This window comes from Takifugu rubripes, chromosome 18 (assembly GCF_901000725.2).
Source record: "Takifugu rubripes chromosome 18, fTakRub1.2, whole genome shotgun sequence".
Taxonomy (NCBI): Eukaryota; Metazoa; Chordata; class Actinopteri; order Tetraodontiformes; family Tetraodontidae; genus Takifugu; species Takifugu rubripes.
Genome location: NC_042302.1, coordinates 6676810 through 6697722, shown reverse-complemented (window position 1 = coordinate 6697722; position 20913 = coordinate 6676810). Strand labels below are relative to the sequence as shown.

At 48.4% G+C, this 20913-nt stretch overlaps 1 protein-coding gene across 1 annotated transcript; it reads left to right on the top strand.

Moving 5' to 3' along the window:
- Positions 1 to 4653: 4653 nt before the first annotated feature.
- gpr37b (G protein-coupled receptor 37b) lies at positions 4654 to 13355 on the top strand. Its single transcript, XM_003972900.3, has 2 exons — positions 4654 to 6393; positions 11251 to 13355. Exons 1-2 carry the CDS (start codon positions 5389 to 5391, stop codon positions 12070 to 12072), a joined length of 1827 nt encoding a protein of 608 aa, XP_003972949.2. The 5' UTR covers positions 4654 to 5388; the 3' UTR covers positions 12073 to 13355.
- The last annotated feature ends 7558 nt before the right edge of the window (positions 13356 to 20913 follow it).

Genomic DNA, 20913 nt, shown 5'->3' with positions numbered 1-20913 from the left:
AGTCCTCTTTCAATCCAGTCTAGTTTGTGTCCTTCACGACCGCGTCGTCTTCTTCCACACAATGGCCCCAGTTTTTTTTTCTATTTCATACCAAAACCAGAGAACAAATGACGCTAAGAATCAGCATGAAAAGGAGATTTCTTTTCCTCCAGGATTATGGAGAACGAGCCATGTAGCGGTTTTCTTATTTGTTGACGGCTCCCTGCAGATGCCTTTGAACATTGTAGGGAATGTCTTCAATTTGGTGCTAGGCCTAAAATTAAATTTATTTTAGTTAAATTAATAAAAGAAACAGAAAACAGCCATATTCCTCACATAGACTGGTCCTTGATCTACCTGGTGATTTTTACCATCAGTGCCATCAATTTAGCAGTGGCGTACCAATCACGGCACGCGCTCCTCAGGTTGGGGACACCCATTTTGACTTTCTTTGACTTGCACCGGCGGCAGACCTGGCACAGGTTAATCCCTGTTAAAAAGAAACTCATCACCGTCCAGGTGAACTTTACTGTAGAGCGTGTTTTCCTTTTTTTATTGATTAAATCACATTTTCGCCTGTTCGGAGTAAATGTCACACACACACACATGCACACACATGCACACACACACGTTTCACCTCTTCACAGATGAGTGTAAACAAGGCCGTTTAGGTGTAAGTGTGCCACTTCATCATGTTTCCGCGATAATTAATGGTCTCATATTTTTCCGCCCGTTTCCGCTGGACTGGCTGCCTGCGTGAATTATGCATGTTTGTTTTCCGGGGTTCATTACAGAAGCAGATGTCTCCGCTGGAATAATGGAGGATTGTCGAATGTTATTATGGGGTGGATTCTCTCTCTGGTTAAGGAGATGATGAGCACTTTGGGGTCTTTCTGCTCAGCATGAGTAACATCTTCAGACGCCTCCTGCCTGGATTTGATTATTATTGGATTATTATGATTTGCCTGCCCTTTGGCTGTGTTGGGATTGTTGACTTGTTGCGCTGCCAATAACAATTAGAATTATATTTTGTCTGATTCGGTCCTCTTCAGGCATCATTGGGTTGGATGGCGTGCCTGTCTGAATCACAAGGCCAGCTTGTGCCACTTTATTGAGACTTATTCGCCCCTGATTTTACTGCTTGAAATGATGCAAGACCTATGCTCGTCAACACTGTTCCTTCAGATCAGACGATTTCACGTCGATGTGCACAAAAGTTGGTCACCTGGCCTTTTAAATGGGTTACGTGAAACCTGAATTTTTTGCATGATAATCACCTGACGTTATACAAACTTGCTCCACCTGTCATATTAGCATTAGTCAGGTGTTATTGTGTTTATTACAGTCAAATCTGCTTCTTTAACTGTAACCTGGAACAGGATAGTTGTCCAATTCAATAGCTTCTCAGTAAGCTAAAGCTAATCTATATACAACATATGTAGCGAACAATTGCCCAGCCCAAAACCTGGACCTAAAGAGGCACCTACAGTATGTCCTGAATTGTTCCAAATGGTTCAGATGCTCAGTTTCAGGTTGTAAATATGCTAAATTGGTTTGTATGTGTCTCATATTGTATATTTGTGGTAATTATCCAAGCTACCTCTTAGCGAACTCTGAGCAGAAACGTGGAGACATTTTGAAAAGCTATCGCGTGTGGACCTGATAGCCACCACTAATGACAGTCTGGGTGCTCAACGTTGTTAGGAAGCACATCGCGTGCCCTGCGGGAACACGACTTGTCCGATTATGTCATGGCCACAGACTTCTCGCTCAATGAGACGGGCAAATCTGTCGTAGCACTTAGTGTAGCAGATTGTCCGCTTCAAAAAAATAGGCTAAAGAAAAATCTAGATAGGACATGATGTGATAGACTTGCTGCATGCAAAACTTAATGGAAACATTGGACATGTTCGATAACAACGTGACAAATTGGTTACAGAACAGTTCAGATACCATTGATTGTGAAACCCTTCATAACAAAACAGTAACAGCAACTGGAACTACAGTTAAAGGCCTTAAAAACTCGACAGGATTCAGAAAACATCTTCCTTCCTCCTATCACGATGTGTTTTTTAACAACAGTGTGGGTTCTTATCCCACTGGCAGTAATGAACATGGAGGAGGCATAAATAAAAGTGCGTATAATTAGAGTCCAAGGATGAACACTGACACAGACCCAGAGAATTTAGATGACCTACTGGGGGCGGGGGTGTCAGTCAAAAGCACGAGTCAGCATGTAAATCCTGAGTCCCTGCACTTAACAAAGTGAAGCAGGAAGCAGGTGACCGAGCTGTTGAGGTTCGGCGCTGTGCTGGATGTTTCAACCCAAACTTCTCCCCTCAGGCTGCTGTTTTACCTCGGTGACACAGTGACCCCTGCTGGCCAGATTGGTAAGTGCAATTTCATCGAGCTTCCATAAACAGAGAGAGAGAGAAGGAAAGAAATTAGGTTTTCATTTATAAAAGATGCAGGTGCTTGAGACTGTTTGTTTGCAGCTGGAGCAGGAAACTGCATCTGCTCTGGTTTTAGAATGAGCAAATTGTTCAGCCTCCAGCACCTCCTCCACAGTCTGAGCTGATGAAGCATCACAGAAGCAAATAGTGGAGCGAGGTTGATGCACAAATGAGGGCATGGACATCAGGTGGGAGGCAGCGGTGCGTTCACTGCACTGGTGACCTGAGGTCTTTGAACGTCACCTGCGTAAAACAGAACGAATCCCTTAATGTGATATATACCGTTGAAAGGGAATCTAGAAAACCCGTGTGAGGGCATCAGAAGCCCTATACGTCAAGATTATTCACACATACAAACGTGTTGTGAAGTTTGTGAAATTCAAATGGGCTCCCTCTCTTTTTCTTTTGAATGGTGGCTTTGCCCTCAACATGGTCTCACTATCTTCTTGTCAATGCCCAGTAAATATGAATATCCTGGATTCCTTTGCTGCAAACTCCTGCCACACACCATCCGACCGCTAGATGGCAGCACAGATCTGAAATACGACCAGCGTGCTGGTTGGGTTTCACGCCCACATCCAACAACAGCAGAACCACCCTGAGCTTCCAGGAGATGTGCTGACACTCTTCTACTGCAACATCACTCTTCCTCACAGGGAAAAAAACTCTAACTTGGGCAGAAAATTCTACTCGTCAGTTCTGTAGCAAAAGGGCATCAACGCTGCCTATAAAGCTGGATGTTCCATGCATGTGGTAGACCTGAAATGATCCTCTTTGTATTTGATTTCGTTCAAAAATAGGACAACTTTATTGACACAGCCGGTCAACAGCTTTGTGAGTCAATGAATCCACTTTTTTCATAATTTACGCATGTGCGTAATTTATTTATGGCAGAGAAACAAAGTCCCTGCAGTGCTCTTGGCCAGAGCGTCCTCTCGTCACACACGCCCTACTAACCTCACGTCTCGTGATCGCGTCCCGCGGCGCATGTGCGCGCTCACATCTGCGCGCCCCGCTGTGTCTCAACTGTGGAGCGTTTCCACGCATGAGGGCATCAGCGAGGGACCCACTCTGCTTTATCTCCCACCCACACACGCCAACCGGCAGCCTCCGCAGTCCCCGCGCGCGCGCGCGTGCACAATAGCTGTGGTAATTACATGTGGAGTGTTGCCACGCCGCCTTTCTGATGATTAAACTTTCATTGTTAGAAGCTGCCGAGGTATGTTCAAGGTCACGTTTGGGGGGGGGGGGGGTTCAAAGATTTAACCCGACAATTTCGGAACTAATCAGCTTGTACATGATTTTAAAAAATTAATGAGCGTGTAAACACGCGTGAATGATCGTGCGCTCTGGGAGGAAAGGTGGGGGAGGAGACGCGCAGCTTTTCTCTTTACAAAACTTTTAAGTCTTAAATCAAACGTGGGACGGACGGAGATAATTGGCTGGATTAACTACGTCCAGCGTTTCCTGCCTCCTGCTGAAACTGGGCCCTGACCTCTGCCTGCGCGCTGGAATTGGCTCTGATCACCTGTTTGAAGTAGAAGGTCACCGAGTGTGTCCGCCAGATTCCCCGGCGCGCGCCTCTCGGTGCCAGCACACCTGGATTGATGCAGAAACTCCAGAATATTTCACGCATTTCTTCCTCTGCCCGCAGGCTGACTGTCTGAGACATCATGAAAAGTCCATTACAGTCGTTAGAGCCCAGTGCTCGTTTTATTTAATGCTCTCTGGAGATCGTGCTTGTATCTGCATATTTAGCCACAATTCCACCATATGTTTCACCTGTTTACTCTGTTATGGATGCAAGTTTGGGTGTTGCCGTTTCAGCCGCCTCTCAGTGAGGTCTAAAATGATTAGATTGTCCTCAGATGTCGGTGTATTGGCCAATTAAATGATCCCTTTATGTAAGAGAGAACATTTCGTGGCGCAGTCATTGATGGAAGCGCGCTGTACAACAAGCCGCAATCAATATCCACATCCCCGACAGATAAACGGAATCAATCAGAGAAGCGGTTGATCTGTGTCAGGTGTATCACAGTGTGGCCCCGAATTTCACATCTGCTCCGGTTCCCTTTTCTGCTAAACTGAAGATAAATGCTCGTCTCTTTAATCGGGATTTAACGGCTGGGATGCGTCCTAAGTGCCCCGCTGCTGCCTCTCCAGTGCGCGGAAATGAAAAGGCTCGCGTTGAATTTATTGGCACGTCTGCCGGGCGTGGCCGGCCGTGCATGCCGGGGGCGGGCTGTAGTCGGCAGCCTAACTCTGGGGCTGCTGGATGGTCCGTGATGGATGAGGAGTGACAGATCGGGGTTAGCCGCCAGGGGAGAGCGTTTTCTTCCGGCGCGCAGTCTTCTCAAGGAGGTGGGTCGCAGCACTGAGCGCCAAACCCTCCTCCGCCGTCTTCCCCTTCTCCTCACTCTGTCACTGTGCGTCGTAAGCGAGCGCGCTTCGCCCGGACTGCGCCGCATTGACGCTGTCGCCAGTGCGCGCCGGCCAAACCCAGTAACTAACGCACCGGGGGAGAGAGAGAGAGAGAGAGAGAGAGATACGGGAGAGGGAGAGAGTTGCTCGTTTTAGATGCTTTCTCTCCAGCTGGAAGTGGACGCTGCTCGAATCGGTGCAACATTTCCGCCTCTCCTTCTCTTGGGATCCCTGTTCGATCATGTCCACCAGACTCCAGAAGCGACACTGAGGCGCGGAGGGTCCGAGGAGCTGAGGCGGATTTTGTTGGGCTGTTGCTGTTTTTTTTCTTCTGCGGAGCGCAGGGAGGGGATCGGGGTGTAACTTGTAAGTTTGCAGAGCCCGCGTCATGAACGTGGCTCTCCGCCTGGAACCGTCAGCTGTGCGCCGCGCTGTCCCCATCGTGGGTGTTGACTGAACGGCAGAGTCTCCGGAGCACCGGAGGATGCGCCTGTGAGGGTGGCCTTTCGAAGCTGCGTTAAAGAATCCCTGGACCATGCAGATTTTGCCACTCGGGACGTTCTTTGTGTTATTATTCCGTGCGTGCGTGTTATTGGCTTTGAATAATGACGGAAACCGCAGCGTCAGTGCCAGGAGCTCCCGCGGGTCCCACCGAGAGAGTCATCCAAATAAAGCCCGGGATGGTGCGCTCCCGTCGGTGTACGCCACAGGTGCGTCCCCAGCGGAGCCGCGGGCTCAGCGGGCAGTTATCAGCGACCCCCTCAATGCCACCCACCTCTGGAAAAAGGGGACCGCGGAGGAAACTTGGCGAATCGGACACAAGGCGAGTAGGACTGTGACGCCCGTGGGGGACCCCAGTGCCGGCTCACACTGGGGCCCAGCGCGCCACCATAATAGGAGGATAAAGTTGAATAGCACGAGGACGCCAGCAGGTGGACGCTACAATGCTGCTAAGCCCCTTTCAATGAATCGGGGAGACCCGGGAGGGGCTCCCGAGGAGGGGGACAGGCACAAGAGGGGCACAAAAGAAGAGCAGAAGAAAGCGCCAAAGAGGGGGAGAGGCCGGCCCAACAAAAGTATGGCCCAGCCCTACGCGTCCCCCTGGGAGCCCATCCCCAAGCCGGTGGCCCTCACCTCCACCGACCTGCCCTTCGACCTCTTCACAAGGAGGCCCGAGTTCTTCACCTTCAGAGAGGAGAACCCCTGGGACGCCACTCCCATCACCCCGCCCAGCCTGCCGGATTTCGGGAACGAGATCAAGAACCCCTTCTACCCGGTGACGAGCGAGACCTACGGCGCGTACGCCATCACCTGCGTGTCGGGGGTCATTTTCCTGGTGGGGATCGCGGGCAACATCGCCATCCTGTGCATCGTGTGCCAGAACTACTACATGAAGAGCATCTCCAACTCCTTGCTGGCTAATCTGGCCGTCTGGGATTTCGCTCTCATCCTCTTCTGCCTGCCCATGGTGGTTTTCCATGAGCTGACCAAGTCCTGGCTGCTGGGCGAGTTCACCTGCAAGGTGGTCCCCTATGTGGAGGTAAGCCAGTCTGGAAGTGAGTGTGTGTTACAGGCGGTACATGGAGCTCATGGTGTGTAGTGTCTGATTGTGATTACACCTCTGGAGAAACCGGCAATTTTGGGGGTGAAATCAAAGTCTTACACCCTCTACTCCAGTAAATTAGACACACACACAATACAGCCCCCCCCCCCTCCCAATCCCAGAGGTGCACAGACACACCAGGATGTAAGAGTATCGCCCTTTCATCCAACAAGTTACAGGTTATTCCTGTCCCCCACAAGCACCCCCCCCCCCCCCCTTCCCGCTGTTATTGTTTGTCTTCCACTCTCAAACCTTCAGACACGTCAGTGTGTCTATGCACCCCCCCCCACACACACACACACACACACACACACACACACACCCATCCCGCCTTTCCTCCAGTGTCAGATTCACCCCTGGAAGTGGAGGTGCTTCCAGCCTGTAAATGGCTTATTTTCACCAGCTTTTGTCCCGAGGAGCCAAGTCTTGACCCAAATACATCCAGATGAAGGGAAAGAAGTGAAGTTATAGGTGGCGCCTGAGGTGCCAGAGTGAGAGGGAGTCATCTGAAACATAAAAAAGAGCCGTTCCCAGATCTGCCAGAACCGGGTGAGTAGAGATCCAGAGAGGGCGGAGGCTGACCTTGCACGCACATATCAAATAGAACATCAGTTTTATTTAGCTGATTAGAGGCTGATGCCACAGCCTGTCTGCAGAGCTGCATCGCAGTGAGGAAGAGTCCCAAACCTGCTGCAGTTCAGATGACAAGGGAGGAAAAATGGAGCTGCCCAGACGCCTCTAGATCATATGAAGCTCAGACTGAAGAGCAACAGCTCCAGGAGGCGATCAAAGAGGGACCATTAATTAGAATCCCGATATTATATTACTTTCTGCTGTGTGTGTGTGTGTGTGTGTGTGTGTGTGTGTGTGTGTGTGTGTGTGTGTGTGTTGGGGGCGTATTGAGGACAAAACACTGACATAACAAGGACATGTTTAAAGTGAGGACATTTGCCTGGTTCTTTTGGCCCTTTTAGGCTTGCTTTTGAGGGTAAAGTTACAGTTGGTGTGTGTGTGGGTGTGTGTGTGTGTGTGTGTGTGTGTGTGAGAATGATTCTATGATCGCATGTGAAGTGTGTGTTTGATGTTTTTCATTATGGCAACATGTGCATCAGGCCTTTCAGGATACACTAGGGTCAGAAGTATGTGTGTATGGATAATTTAGCCAGGGGTGCACAAACACACACACACACACCGTACAGTGACATCATTATTTAGTTATCCCGAATTAACTCACAGGTGACATCAGGCTCCGCGATGTGTGCAGACGTGAACTCCACAACCAGGGAACCAAAATGTATCCAAAACCTCTGAATTCACGAGCTAAACCCCCCAAACAGAAATTGTAGCAGCATGTCAAGAAAACTGTAGCTATTCTAATTAGCGTCCGCTTATGCTAACAAAGATGTAGGTCCTGTTTAAAGCTGTAACCCCTCTGGGTTATGATGCCCTGAGCAGGGCGTTCGAGCATGACTAATGGGCAATAATTGGGTTTTATTGCACCTGGAAGTGGCTAAAACGCAAAAGCGGTGTCAGAAAGCACTTCATTATTTTCATCGCTTTGATGGGCTTTAAATTTGCGCCTGGCTGTCGGCTAAAGTTGTTGTTTGGCTGCCCGAGTCCTGAGAGCTGCCTTCTGTCTTGATGAATAATGTCTACAATTATACAGATGCAACCGAGGAGTGAGCGTGGATTAAAAGTCTGCTACCTGCATGGTGGCGCTGCGCCGTAGGTGACGCCTCTAGCACCTGCTAGCATCATGCTATTGCACATTTAGGAGACCTGAATGCACCCGAAGCTTTTCTGGCATTAATATTGGCGGCATTCTTCCGCACCGTAGCGCGCGGTCGTTGCTATGCTATAGATGGCCGAGGGGAGGGAGAGGTGGCCTTATGTACTGTGCAGGATTTGCAGGTAATTGTAGGACATATATCAGCGTGACACACACGCGCACACTTTGCTTCCGCAGAAATACTCCGTGGCGTCGTTTTCTGTCGACGGGTTCCATCCGCTTTTCTGTCCAGCTGCCATCGCCTCGCTCCGTCCTCCGGATGGGCGGGACGGCCTCCTCCCGGCTGATCGCTGCCGTCTCTGCCCGCGGCTCCTCTCCCCCTCTTTCCACCTCTCTCTGCGTCAGCTAGCTGTGATTAGGAACAAGCCTCCAGGGGGGAGACGCACACACACACACACACACACACACACACACACACACACACACACACACACACACGTGTGCTCACTTACAGATGGAAAGCATTTGGCCACACATGAATCTAGATCAGACAATGTCCTGTAAATGCTGGCTAATGGGGAAATATGTAAATGACTAGGATATATGATGAGCGGCTCTACATAATGCACGTCGGCTCGCTGTCCACGGATGAGTAGAGGATGTCTTTTGTGTAATGAGACGAGGCCACGCAGCCGCATCTACTCGCGGTCGGGCCCCGCTGAGGGGCGCAATTAACCAAATTGATAATGACCCAGATGATGTCTTTGTTGGATGGCGAACATTTTGAACGCCGTCGAAGTCTAACCGGAGTGCGCCGGCGGCCAGCCGTCGCAGAGGATGCCACGGCGTCTCCAGAGCAGTCTCAGATGGGGGTGGGGGGGGGGGGGGGGCAGATCAGCGATGTGGAAAGTGGAAGTTTGCAGCAGCTGCTGATGCAGTTTGAGTGGGGAAAAAAATAACTTTAAACATCCAGGGAAAAGTGGCAGAATAGGCTGGGAAGAGAGGACGGGAAGCAATGCAGCAGACGGTGTGTAGCAGAGATCGGGCATCAGTTGGACTTCCTGTAATTACACACAGGTGTGGCTGCAGTCCCACTCCCTTTAAACAGCAAGCATGCTAGCGTTTAGCTGGAGGGACTATGCAACGGTTGCAAACAGCCAGGTCATGCCCCAAAACGAGCCTCATTTCTGCGCTCGTGCTGAGCCGACACCGAGTCTCTTGTGTGTTTTGTAGGTGGAGTTTGTTGCTTTTATTTTTGAGCTAATTAGCTCTCTCACTCTCTCACACACACACACTCATCCTCATATTTCTATCTTTGGGGTACATTACCCAGCTCCCTACCGTAACAGTCCCAACCAACCCACTTACCTTAACCTTAATCTAACCCCAATTCTAACGTCAACCTTAAAACCACATCTTAACCCTCAACCAGTCCTTTGGGAAGAGGGGCCATTTAGCTGACATTTTAATGTCCTCACTTTGCTAGCAGAATGCAGATTGTGGTCCTCAATAAGTGACCAATACACACACTCACACACACTCTCGCACACAGGCCATCCTCCAGACACGCAGCCCATCTGTCAGGCGGATGGTGGCTGTCGCCGTCAGAGCCTCCCTGGTTAGAGTTATGGTCCGCTGCCGCCTGTGTCGGGTCACGCTCTCAGCCCAGATAAAGCGCCGCTGGATTAACCCTTTACTTCCCGGCGTTGCTACTGTAAGGCGACTCACGTCGACACCGTTGACCACTCGGTAGCACCAATTATCAGAACGACGGCCGCTGTGTGACTCCTCGTTAATACTCCATTAATAACACCAGGCCTTTGTGGCAGCGGCTCCAGGACCTTTAATCAGGAAGTTAATGGGCTGTAATAAAAGGGAAAAAAACGTCTTTCTCACCTGCCGCATGTAGAATTTGCCCATTTTTATTCTATTCACGCTTGTGAAGCCTTGATAATCAGAGTAAAAAGAAAATACGTGGCAGAAAAACAGATGAGCTACGGCTTTATCGGCTTCTCACAGGGGAATTTCGTCGGACTTTTGAAGAATGCGCCGCGTTGAATTCTCCCAGCTAACCGTAAAAAAGTGAAGAGGTTTATTAGAGCCTTGTTATGAATGGCTCAAATGCGCGGGGAGGTTTTAATGTTATTTCAGAAACGCCGCGTCTAGCCGAAGGCCTGACATTTTACCAGCAGCTAAAACACGACGAGGTAGCGCCGCTCATTCGGAACAAATGCCTTCGCGTCCCTTCGCTATTGTCTTCTGTCAAATCTCCCTCTTTCAGCCCCTGATTTGCATAAGCCCCTTCTACAAACAATCGCACGCGGCTCCGTCGCCCCGCCGGGCCTGACTCGTGGACTCGCTCCCTCTTTCATCACCCTGGAGTACAAAGGCGCGCTTGTTCGTCCCGCCCCGGGTTCTCCGCCCTGACGCGCCGCTCAAAGCTTTACGCGATCCTCTGTGACAGCCTTAAGACTCGTCCCAGCCCTGTTGTCGAAGACGTGAAACATTTACCCTCTGTGGGCAGCGGTTGTTTTTTGCTGCATGTGCGCGCCAACTTAAAGCTAATGAAGGTGTGCATGTTTGGGGAGCTCTATGAATTCCCTTTGCACCTAAAAGATAAAAATCTTGCCCAGAATCGTCCTCCAGAGGCTCCAGAACCCTGTTGGTGGTTTGCCTTCCTCGTGGCCTCCCTGGCTCTTGAAGGGTGTCCCTCATTAACTTTGCCTATCTGAGGTCTGTGTGTGTTTGTGGAGCCCTTGACAGTGTGTGTGAGGCCGTGTGGGAAGCTGAGAAGATCAGATTTGCAGCAGGGATGATTCAGAGGAACCGAGTCTGAGTCAGAGCGGCAGGTGAGTCGGGGCTGTTTTGGCAGATTTGGCGCCAGAGGCGAAACCACTGAGACTAAGTGGTTCACGCGAGGACATGTGGAGACACGCGTTCAGTCGCTGCAGCCGAGTGCTTCTCAGTGTCTGTTCCTGGGAAACGGCTGCTTATCCAGCAGATCGGAGCGACGCTCCTTAAAGGAAATGTTTGCCTTGCTGATCCCTCTCTCTCCGCCCCCTCAGGTGGCCTCCCTCGGCGTGACCACCTTCACCTTGTGCGCTCTGTGCATCGATCGCTTCCGAGCGGCCACCAACGTCCAGATGTACTACGAGATGATCGAGAACTGCACCTCCACCACCGCTAAGCTAGCCGTCATCTGGATCGGCGCCCTCCTCCTGGCCCTCCCAGAGCTGCTCATCAGGCAGCTGGTGGCGGAGGACACGGGCGTCCCCGACGAGCCTCCCGTGGAGCGCTGCATCATCAGGATATCCACCTCCCTCCCCGACATGCTCTACGTGCTGGGCCTGACCTACGAGGGCGCCCGCCTGTGGTGGTGCTTCGGCTGCTACTTTTGCCTCCCCACCCTCTTCACCATCGGCTGCTCGTTAGTGACGGCACGTAAGATCCGCCACGCGGAGCAAGCTAGCGTGCGCAGCAACAAGAAGCAAATCCGCCTGGAGAGCCAGATGAACTGCACAGTAGTGGCACTGGCAATCGTGTACGGCGCGTGCGTGGTGCCAGAGAACATCTGCAACATTGTCTCTGCGTACATGGCGGCCGGCGTCCCCGAGCACACCATGTCCATCCTGCACCTCCTGTCCCAGCTGCTGCTGTTCTGCCGGGCTGCCGTGACACCGGCGCTGCTGCTGCTCCTGTGCCGCCCGCTGGGCCGGGCCTTCATAGACTGCTGCTGCTGCTGCTGCTGCTGCTGTAACCACGCACCCTCGTCGGCCACGGCCAGCGACGACAACGAGCACGAGTGCACCACCGAGCTGGAGCTGTCACCCTTCAGCACCATCCGTAGGGAGCTGAGCAACTACACCCCTGCCGGGTCCAACTGCTAATCTGAGGTTGCCCCTTGAGACTTTAGCCTTTGGCTAATGTTCTCACACATGGCACAGGGACAGATTTGCCTTACCTCGCCATTTTTAAACACACCAATCACGTTAGCTTTGGTTCCTCGTCCATCGGAAGGTCTGACTCACTTAACCTTGGGTGCTTTAAAACAGGGTCACTCCATATTTTTAGCAACCTTTTAAATGTTTTCTGTCATAGGAAGTAACTTTATGACCCACAGGGGGTGATTTAAACTATCGATAAATGTTTTTTCATTCTTAATATTTATGTTGGCGAGTCATTGAACTGTTTAGACAAAAGCCAGTTGCCAAATGTTTCACTTCAGCTATGGTGCGTCCAGTTCAACGCAGAAGTACAGACGTATCAAACGGGCGCATACTGATGACACCAAACTGGGCTGGTCTCAGACATGCTAACTGGAGCCTGAGAGGCATTCAATGGAAACAATCTAATTAGCATGTATATGGTGATAAAATGACCACAGATTCTGTAACTTAAGTGTAAAGTGATGAACTGGGATTGGTCCAGTCTGGACTGGAAGTAAAGATGCTCTACTGCGTCATGTTGCGCCTTAAATGTCAGCCTGTAAATACACTGTACACTTTCTCTGGTGCTCCTACGATGAACGCGCTGTAAACGACGGATTCGGAGTCGTGAGAAACGGAGGTGCGCATCAGCTTTTTGGTCAAGAAGACAGTTTACACGAAGCCCCTCTGAGATCTTTATGTATAAGCTAATTGCTGTTAGCACGACAGAGATGTCAATATGTGCGTTGCTTCTTTTCTAGAATGCGTTTAGTGCAGTTTTCTCTTTTATATCTAAGTACAGGCATGCCTATCACAAGTTTCACCTTTGTGCTAACATGCTAGCATCTCCTCACAATGCTTTGTTTAAACGTAATTTTACACACACCTTTACACCTTCAGTGATGTTAAGCGCTACCAGTCCAGTCCAACAATCCAGGTGCCATTAAAATCAGGACAAGGGGTCACAGTCTGGACACAATCTGGACACTTATAATTGTAAATGATCTAATCAGTGATGCTAACAGCTCAGGTTAGCACAGTCACCTCATAGAAAGAAGGTAACTGTCACTGTATATACAAAACTGTATCATGTTGTATCATTTTTAACAGAGTATAAAGAATATGAAGGACATTCAGACAAATGTGATCAAAATATGGGGGACAAAATTGACGGTCTTCTTGGCTACTAATACTTTTGTGACTTAGTTACTTGGGGTTTAAATCAGTAAAACACTCCCCCCCCCCCCCCCCCCGCCCCAGTGTGTAGATTTACAAGTGTGTTGTACAGTAAATCCTTAATCCCACCAGTCAAACCTGGGTCAAAACAGGTGGAATAGCTTTTTAGCTACGTTAAAGATGGACGGAGAAGATTTCTCGGGATGACCCATGTGTGATGCTGTATATTGCTCAGATTCTGCACTGCCAAACACCTTCTCTCTCTTGTCTGTCTGTTGTGGTAGTGAACGCACCGTGTCTGGGTGCGTCCGTTAGCGCGGAGGTCAGTTTGTGCTCCAGCTGCATCAGCCCAAGGACGGTCATACTTCACAAAACTCAATAAACGCAGGTAGCACCGGCGACAATGATTTTTCTTACAATCAGCCCGTTTTTCTACTTTCACCGACGTGTCTCTTGCGCGATGCGCGCTGGTATAAACTGTCCTCCTGAAACAGGTTCTCTTTCTCTGCGTATTTCTGGGAATATAGGTCCTGAGTTGCTCAGTGTGTAGTACCGTGGTCCAAGCTATCAATGAAGTGATCCTTGTTAATCAGTGGGTGAGACGCTTATCCTGAGTTTTGTGAGTTCCACTCTGAGTGAGACGTGTCTGTATCCGATACCCGAAAATGTAAGCACACCAACACTGTTGTCTCCAGCTCTAGTCACTGGTTTCTAAATAGCTTTTTATATAGCCAAAAATTGTCCCTTTGTTTATCAAATGAATTTATCTTGAAACCTGTCTATTAAAATTCTAAATGTGTTATTACAGTCTGCTTGATTTGTTGTGTTCACGGCTCTCTGTTGATGAAGCATCAAGCAGCGATTAGCATATTTTAATACAACAGTCAGAAGAGTTAGCAACACGTAGTTACAGTGACAAGTTAATTACATCTGAGTTGTAGCTTATAGGTGTAACTCTCTTTTATACCAACATTTCCAGGAACTTTTATTACTCGGAATTTATTTCTTCCAGTAAAAAAAAATTCCTGGTAATCTGAGTGGGTTGCATTTCCACTGCACCTCAAAGATCCAGAAAATCTATTGAAAATAAGCCAATGATGTATGTGGGAGTGGGAAAAATCCCCACAAAAAAAGCCAAAAGTTCCTGCTGTGGAAAAGAGGCTACTTTTCTCAGAATTTTGACAACTGATTTCGCAATCAGAAAAAAAGAGCAATTCCATATTTTGCTGTAACAGTTGTTCATGATGACATAAAGAAGAGAAGAAAACCAAACATCTCACGTTAGCTGGTCACATTCTGACAAGAGTTACATGACCACATGAAGGGTCTCTCTGGACCCATTTCCAGTCCTGGGAACGAGTCTCCTTCATCCGTCTTCGTGTTTCTAATTCTTCTCACAGAACAGAGGAACCGTTAAAATATTCATCAGTGACGTATCGCAGCTCTGTTCTCCTAACACATCCCACTCCTTCATTTCTCTCCTCCACAATGTTACACAACGGTGATGCTAGCGGACCCATTTTTAGATCCTGTAACAGAATTACGGTGATGAGAACACTCAGACAGAAATGATCTGAAATGTAGGCACTTTTCAGTCCAGAAGGGTGTTTAAATCTTATTTGATTGTCTCCTCTTGTTCTCCCGGATCGTCTATCCGTCACTTATCTCTCGAGGGGAAAATGAGAAAACGTCTAATCAGAGTAAAAACTGTGGAGTGAAACACAATTCAGGCTTTCATCTGTCCTCACCGTTATCTCCTCCAGCCTGACAGAGGAAAAAAAGAGAAGAAGAAGCCAACAGGCGATGTCACAGTCACCTCAGGGACACCCGACCTCCTGCTGGTACACTCACACATTCACACACACTCAGTCAATCACAATCAACAACAAACATGTGTGAAAGTGTCTCTCTGTCTGTTCACCTTTGTGATCTTTTCTTCTCTCCTGTTTTCATCTTTTTTCCCTGCATCTATTTAGGGGCCTCGTGGTTCATTCGTGCAGTCGGTGCAAATAATGCCAAGGTCACGGGTTCTAGCCCCGTATTAGCCATGTGTATATGCATGGGACCAGGCTGGAAGTTCTTCAGAAAAGATTTTGTTTCTAGTTTTAATCCAGGTCAAAAAAGATCAGTTCAGGAGCACTGCCCTCGAGCAAGGTACTGGAACCCGCCCCCATCCTGAATGCCGAGAGCCCCTGTCCAGGTCTGCTTACTCACTCCACCTCTGCCTCAGTGGCACATACGGTAATCCATCTGTAATAATTTGTGTAGGAGATTGTAAATATCATGTATTATCATGAATAATCAACAGATTTAGATTTAGATTTGATTTGATTTAGATCATGTTGAGGTGAAGTAAAATTAACTTTATTTCCTTGATGCCAGACCGTGGTCGCAGTGCTAATGTGGATAATCTAATTCTGGAGGTGGAGACAACCCGGTGGGAGCATAAAGAGATAGAAAAGGACTGGGCCGAGGACTGACCCCATTGGGACACCAACCATGGTAAGTAGAATGTGATGTAGATATTATCTTACATGTTAAATTTCCTGTATGTTGGTGTCTGTTTTACTTCACATATTAAGAGATTTTTGGTGAATAGATAAGGTTTTATATTTAAAAACATTTGAATCCCAAATCCGAAGAAAATAAGTACTTAATCTGATAACTTTCCAAATGAAGCACAGCAATCTGAAACACCAAAATACACATGAAGGGAAGGAGCGAATGAGCACAGGTGAAGCAGGACAAGCAACAGGTATGAAACACTCAGGTATGGAGGAGGGCGATACAACGATAACATTCACAGACACCAAAGACATAACAGAAGATGCACACTTGAAAAGGAGAACTTTCAGGCCATGGCTGTCCCACCTACAAGTTGAAACCTGATTTTAATCAGTAATTGAATTTCTGTTAAGAGAATATTGTTCTTGCCAGCGGGCCATTGATGTGTTGTAGTGTGCCAGTTTTGGGCCACGTGCCTGAGGTTTCCTACACTTGTTTTGAACACTGCTGCAAATATAGTTCAATAATCAAAGAAAATCAGTCAAAGCATCTCAGAACTCGATCCAATGTCAGAGATGAAGCAGGAATAGTTTGTTAAACCGAATTGACTGACATATCAGCAACAGTCCAACCAGGAAGAAGCAGGCAGTTTAGCAGACATTTACTGAAATGTCAGTCCAGACGCACAAACTCCACAAAGCGCTGGCAGGCAACCACGCATGTAATGACAAGCAGATAGAAAACACGCCATTATGTTGACAGAGTGAACCATCCTACGCACACACACACGCACGCACGCACACACACCACATATTAAATTGCAGACACACTCCTCATTTTGAAGATTCTCTCATATTGCAGCTACATCGGGACCTCCTGGGAACCGCTCAACTCCCTTCCTCTATCAAGCCTCCCCTGTGTTTCCATACCTTTGCAGTCCTCCCTTTGCTCCGTCCTTCATGTGTGAATGGCGGTTTGCGTCTGATCCCATTGAATAAATACATAATTTAGCAATATAAGTCCGCTGTTCGCTGTTGTGGAAGGAAACAAGACAAATGTTTCACAGTCGCTGGAGTGTTTCCAATTGGATTTAGTGGAAACGAGTTGCTGAGTTTGTGATTGGATGCTTCGAGGGGCTGTTTTCAAAGAGACTCGCAGGCTTGACTCACTGGGTCAGAACCTCATCTCTTGCTTATTTCCACCGTGAGTTGATGTGTCAGTTTTATCTAAGCGAACGTGGAAGACAGAGGTGGCGGGGGAGTAAAGGGTCCCCGTTTTGAAAAGAACTTCCTGATCTTTCCTCATGGTCTCAAAGTCCGACCACCCTCCTATTTGGTGTTACTTTAAAGGGATGAAAATTTGGCATGCAAAGATAATGCTACCTAGCGTAGCAAAAAAGCTAATTATTTTTCAAAGCTCACCTTATGCATATCTCTGATTTGTTAAAAAATGTTTACTTGCAAAATTCCCATACAAAGTGTTAGAAAGATGACTTTGATTAAGGCACTTTCAGCTAAGCTAGTTACCAGTGTACAAACATTTTATTCGCTAAGTTTAAATAAGCTAAAGCTAAAAGAAGGCTATCCTGTTCAGGCTGGTTCTCATTTCCAGTTGTTCATAATGATATCACTGATATAATAAGAGACTATTTTTAGTCTGATGGTGGATAAATAAAGCAGGAAACACAAAAATAATTGATCCACTAAAATTCGCCTGTTAGCCGCCTGTTTTGATCGGAACATCGGTGGGAACGACTATAAAGAAAGATACCTTTTTAGACATTATTCTGAAGACTCTTATAAGCGCACTGTTTACATGAGCAAAGCTCCCATCTTTCCCTGATTGCTGCTGTTGCCATGGATACCTGCAGTTTTTCAGCACCACAACTCGCCAAAGCAGAGATTTTCTTCGACTTACAGAATTCCTCATCTCCAGTATTTCACAGGCTTTCCAGCCCAGCCCTCCCCAAGCACCCCCCCCCCCAGTTAACGGTCTGCAGACCACAGTCCCCCCTTGTCCTGGTGGCCATTGATTATGTCAGATTGGGGGTGATGTTTCCTCCTGCACCCACCTGAAATCAACGAGAAACTTTTCCGTGTTGCCTTCAATCATAGTGATGGAGGCCTTTAAACCATAAAGGGGTGGTGGATGTCAGAGAGCGGGGAGCTGAGTTTGCTAGCTCTTGCTAGCTTTGACACTCATTTCTAGGTCACTGGGCTTGAGACGTGCTCACCGAAGGATGGCCACATCAGCCTTGCCGTGCTTCGCGCGCACGTACGTGCATGCACGCATGTGCGGCGGGGCGAATCTAAGAGGCGCACTCAGACAGTCGATTCCTCAGCTTTCATCTCCGTCTCTCACGTTCCCACACGCAGGGGAATCAGTCTGTTTCAGGTCCTGGGCCGTCCTGTCGGGGGGGTCAGCTCATCAGGGCTGGACCGTTTGAAAAGGAGAGCAGAGGGCATGACCGAGAAAGTCAAAGTGAAATTGCTTTTACAGCCCCCGAGACGTCTGTGTTTATACCGAAAACATCCAGGTTCTTCGGCGTGACCGGCAGGAGGTCTGCATCACCGACGTTATGTCACGTGACTGTCAGGTGACGTGTTTCTACACAAAGACAAATACTATAAAAACTCAACCTTCTCGGTCCGAAGCATCAATGCTTGATGGTAAACCTGTAGAATTATATGCGAATATGTCTTCAGCCAAGATTCGGTTGATATAAATTCAAATCGAAGAGCCTCCTCAGACCGGGGGAGCAGAAACAGACCACCTGCGGAGCATCGTAAATAATTAAACAGCAGCTAGCATGTTTACGTTGAACCAAAACGATCAAGGCAAAACAAGGACGTGGCCTCCCAGGTTTTTGAAACCCGGGCTCAGAGAGGAGACGGGAGCCGTTAAAACTGGTTTTGGTCTTCTATCTGTCTGCGTTGTGTCATTTTAGTTTTTAGAGACGGGCATTTATTCAATCTGAACTCAAACTAATGTCTTTTCCAGAGAGGAGCTGTGAGAGCTCCGCCTGGTCAAGCTCGAATTAAGTTGTATTTCAGACCACAAAGGAACACGCAAATGCAAGCACGCCGCATTTTTAGTCAGGATTCGTTTCTGTTGAATTGAGGCGACTCGTCGACGTACGTTGAAGCAGAGCTGTGAAAAAGGCTCTTCTGGCTCTACTTAATGAGACGGCGACACACCACCTGCCAATGTTTGATCATGAAATTACACATGAGCTGGTGCCTGCGACGCCTCAAACACAGAAACAGACACAGATCTGGACGCTTCGAGGGCGGGGAGCCATCCCTTGCGTCTGTCTCACGCGTGATCTTTAGCACACTGCTGCTGGATTAGCGCAGCTAAATTATTATTTTTTTGGATTGAAAAACATCAATCTCGACAAAACACGTCCACATCAGTGTTTCGGACTGTCTGGGACAATCCTTCAATCTGGGAGTGCTAGCTTTTAGCAATAAAGCCAACTAAAAAACCCTAATCTCAAACCTGTGGAAAGTCTTCGCGAAGCAAAAGTGGTAAAAGTCAGAAATCCTGGAGACCCCACCAAATTCAGGTGAGGATTATAACAAAGTGGATAAAGTGTAGCTAAATGTTAGCCTGTAGATAGTTATACCCTCACCAGCTCATAAAAGTATCCTTATTTCTCGGATCCTGTTGTTCTAGCAGGAATAAATCTAATTCCGAAGGGTCCAGCAGTGGAGAAAATCATTTAAACGGTGAGCAACCCTCACCGCGCCTTATCAATCACCCAACACGGGCTCATATAGACACCAGAAACATTACAAGCCCTTATAGATCCATACGGTGCTTTGATAATAACCTTAGGAGTCTCCAGAGTGTGTCTGATCAGATTTATTTAGTCCCACTCGGGCCCCAGAGGGGGGCCCTGTTCCAGGACTCTGCAGTCCAACAAACGCGCTCTGTAAATTAGCCTTTATCTTTAGCTGGGATTTAGCCATTTTACAGGAAACTGCCTCGGTAGCGCTGCTCATGGATTACAGGCTGCAGACGGACACCTGCTGCTGACTCCTTGATGGACCCTCTCTAGCAAGCGGCACCCGTTACCGTAGCAACCAGCCCCCGGCCCTCCCGCTCAGGCCCACAGACCGACCATTAGAGCCCACTTATCTTTGTCCTCTGTGTCCTCTCCTACCCCCACACCCCCGTCCCCCTGCCTCTCCTTTGAGATCCAAATAAATTGCGCCCCTCCCTCTTTCCCACCCCTCACTTCCTGCACCCCCCTCCCTCCCGTCCATCCCATCATCAACCCTCAGCTGATTTACTGTAATGGTTGCCCTGTCTGTCACCTCCCCTCCCTCCATATATCCGTCCCTTTATGTGCCTCTTTCCATCTCTCCGTCTCCTGGAGTAATTACCGGTTCTGGTTTTTAATTAAGGGGAGAGGGAAGGGGAAGGTGGGGGGCAGCCTGGTGCGGCAGAACCCTAATTGAAACCCCAATTAGGCTTCTCTGGTCGACAGCGTCTGGCGTGATCGCCGCTCTGTCGACAACCCGATCTCCATCAGGAGGGAAATTTCCCTGACTGATTACTTTGAATATTAATTCAAGGTATCAGGGCCCATTCACGAACATACGGCTGCAGCAGACAAACTCGCGTCACTTGTCGCCGTGGCGATGGCCAGCCAGAGTCAAAGCAACTGTTTCAGTTTGTGGGTTCATCACAGTTTGGCGTGCAATTAGCAATCTTGGCTAAAAGCTTGAGAGGAAGAGAGATGCCCAACAGGTCCTTTCAGGACTGGCGGGACGAGGACGTCCTTTCTGTCCTCTCTGTTTTTGTCTTTGCTCACAGCAAAAGGAGCATAAATTACGAGAAGTGCTCTTTTCAGCATCTCTGCCGAGGAAGACGTGAGGCAGTGGAAACACAAATTGCACCGAATTTTCCAGACAGGCGAATAAATCTCTGGAAATAAAAGTTCCTGGGATGATTTTATCAACTGCTAATGATTTTGAGGTGATCTGACATCTTCCATCATTTCACCTGAATGCAGGACCTGGAATCAAAGGGGGTTCTGACCTCTACCCTCTCAGGGTTCTACTAATATTGATGATAAGCTCTTTTAAACAGGGAAATTTGCTTATTTACTTC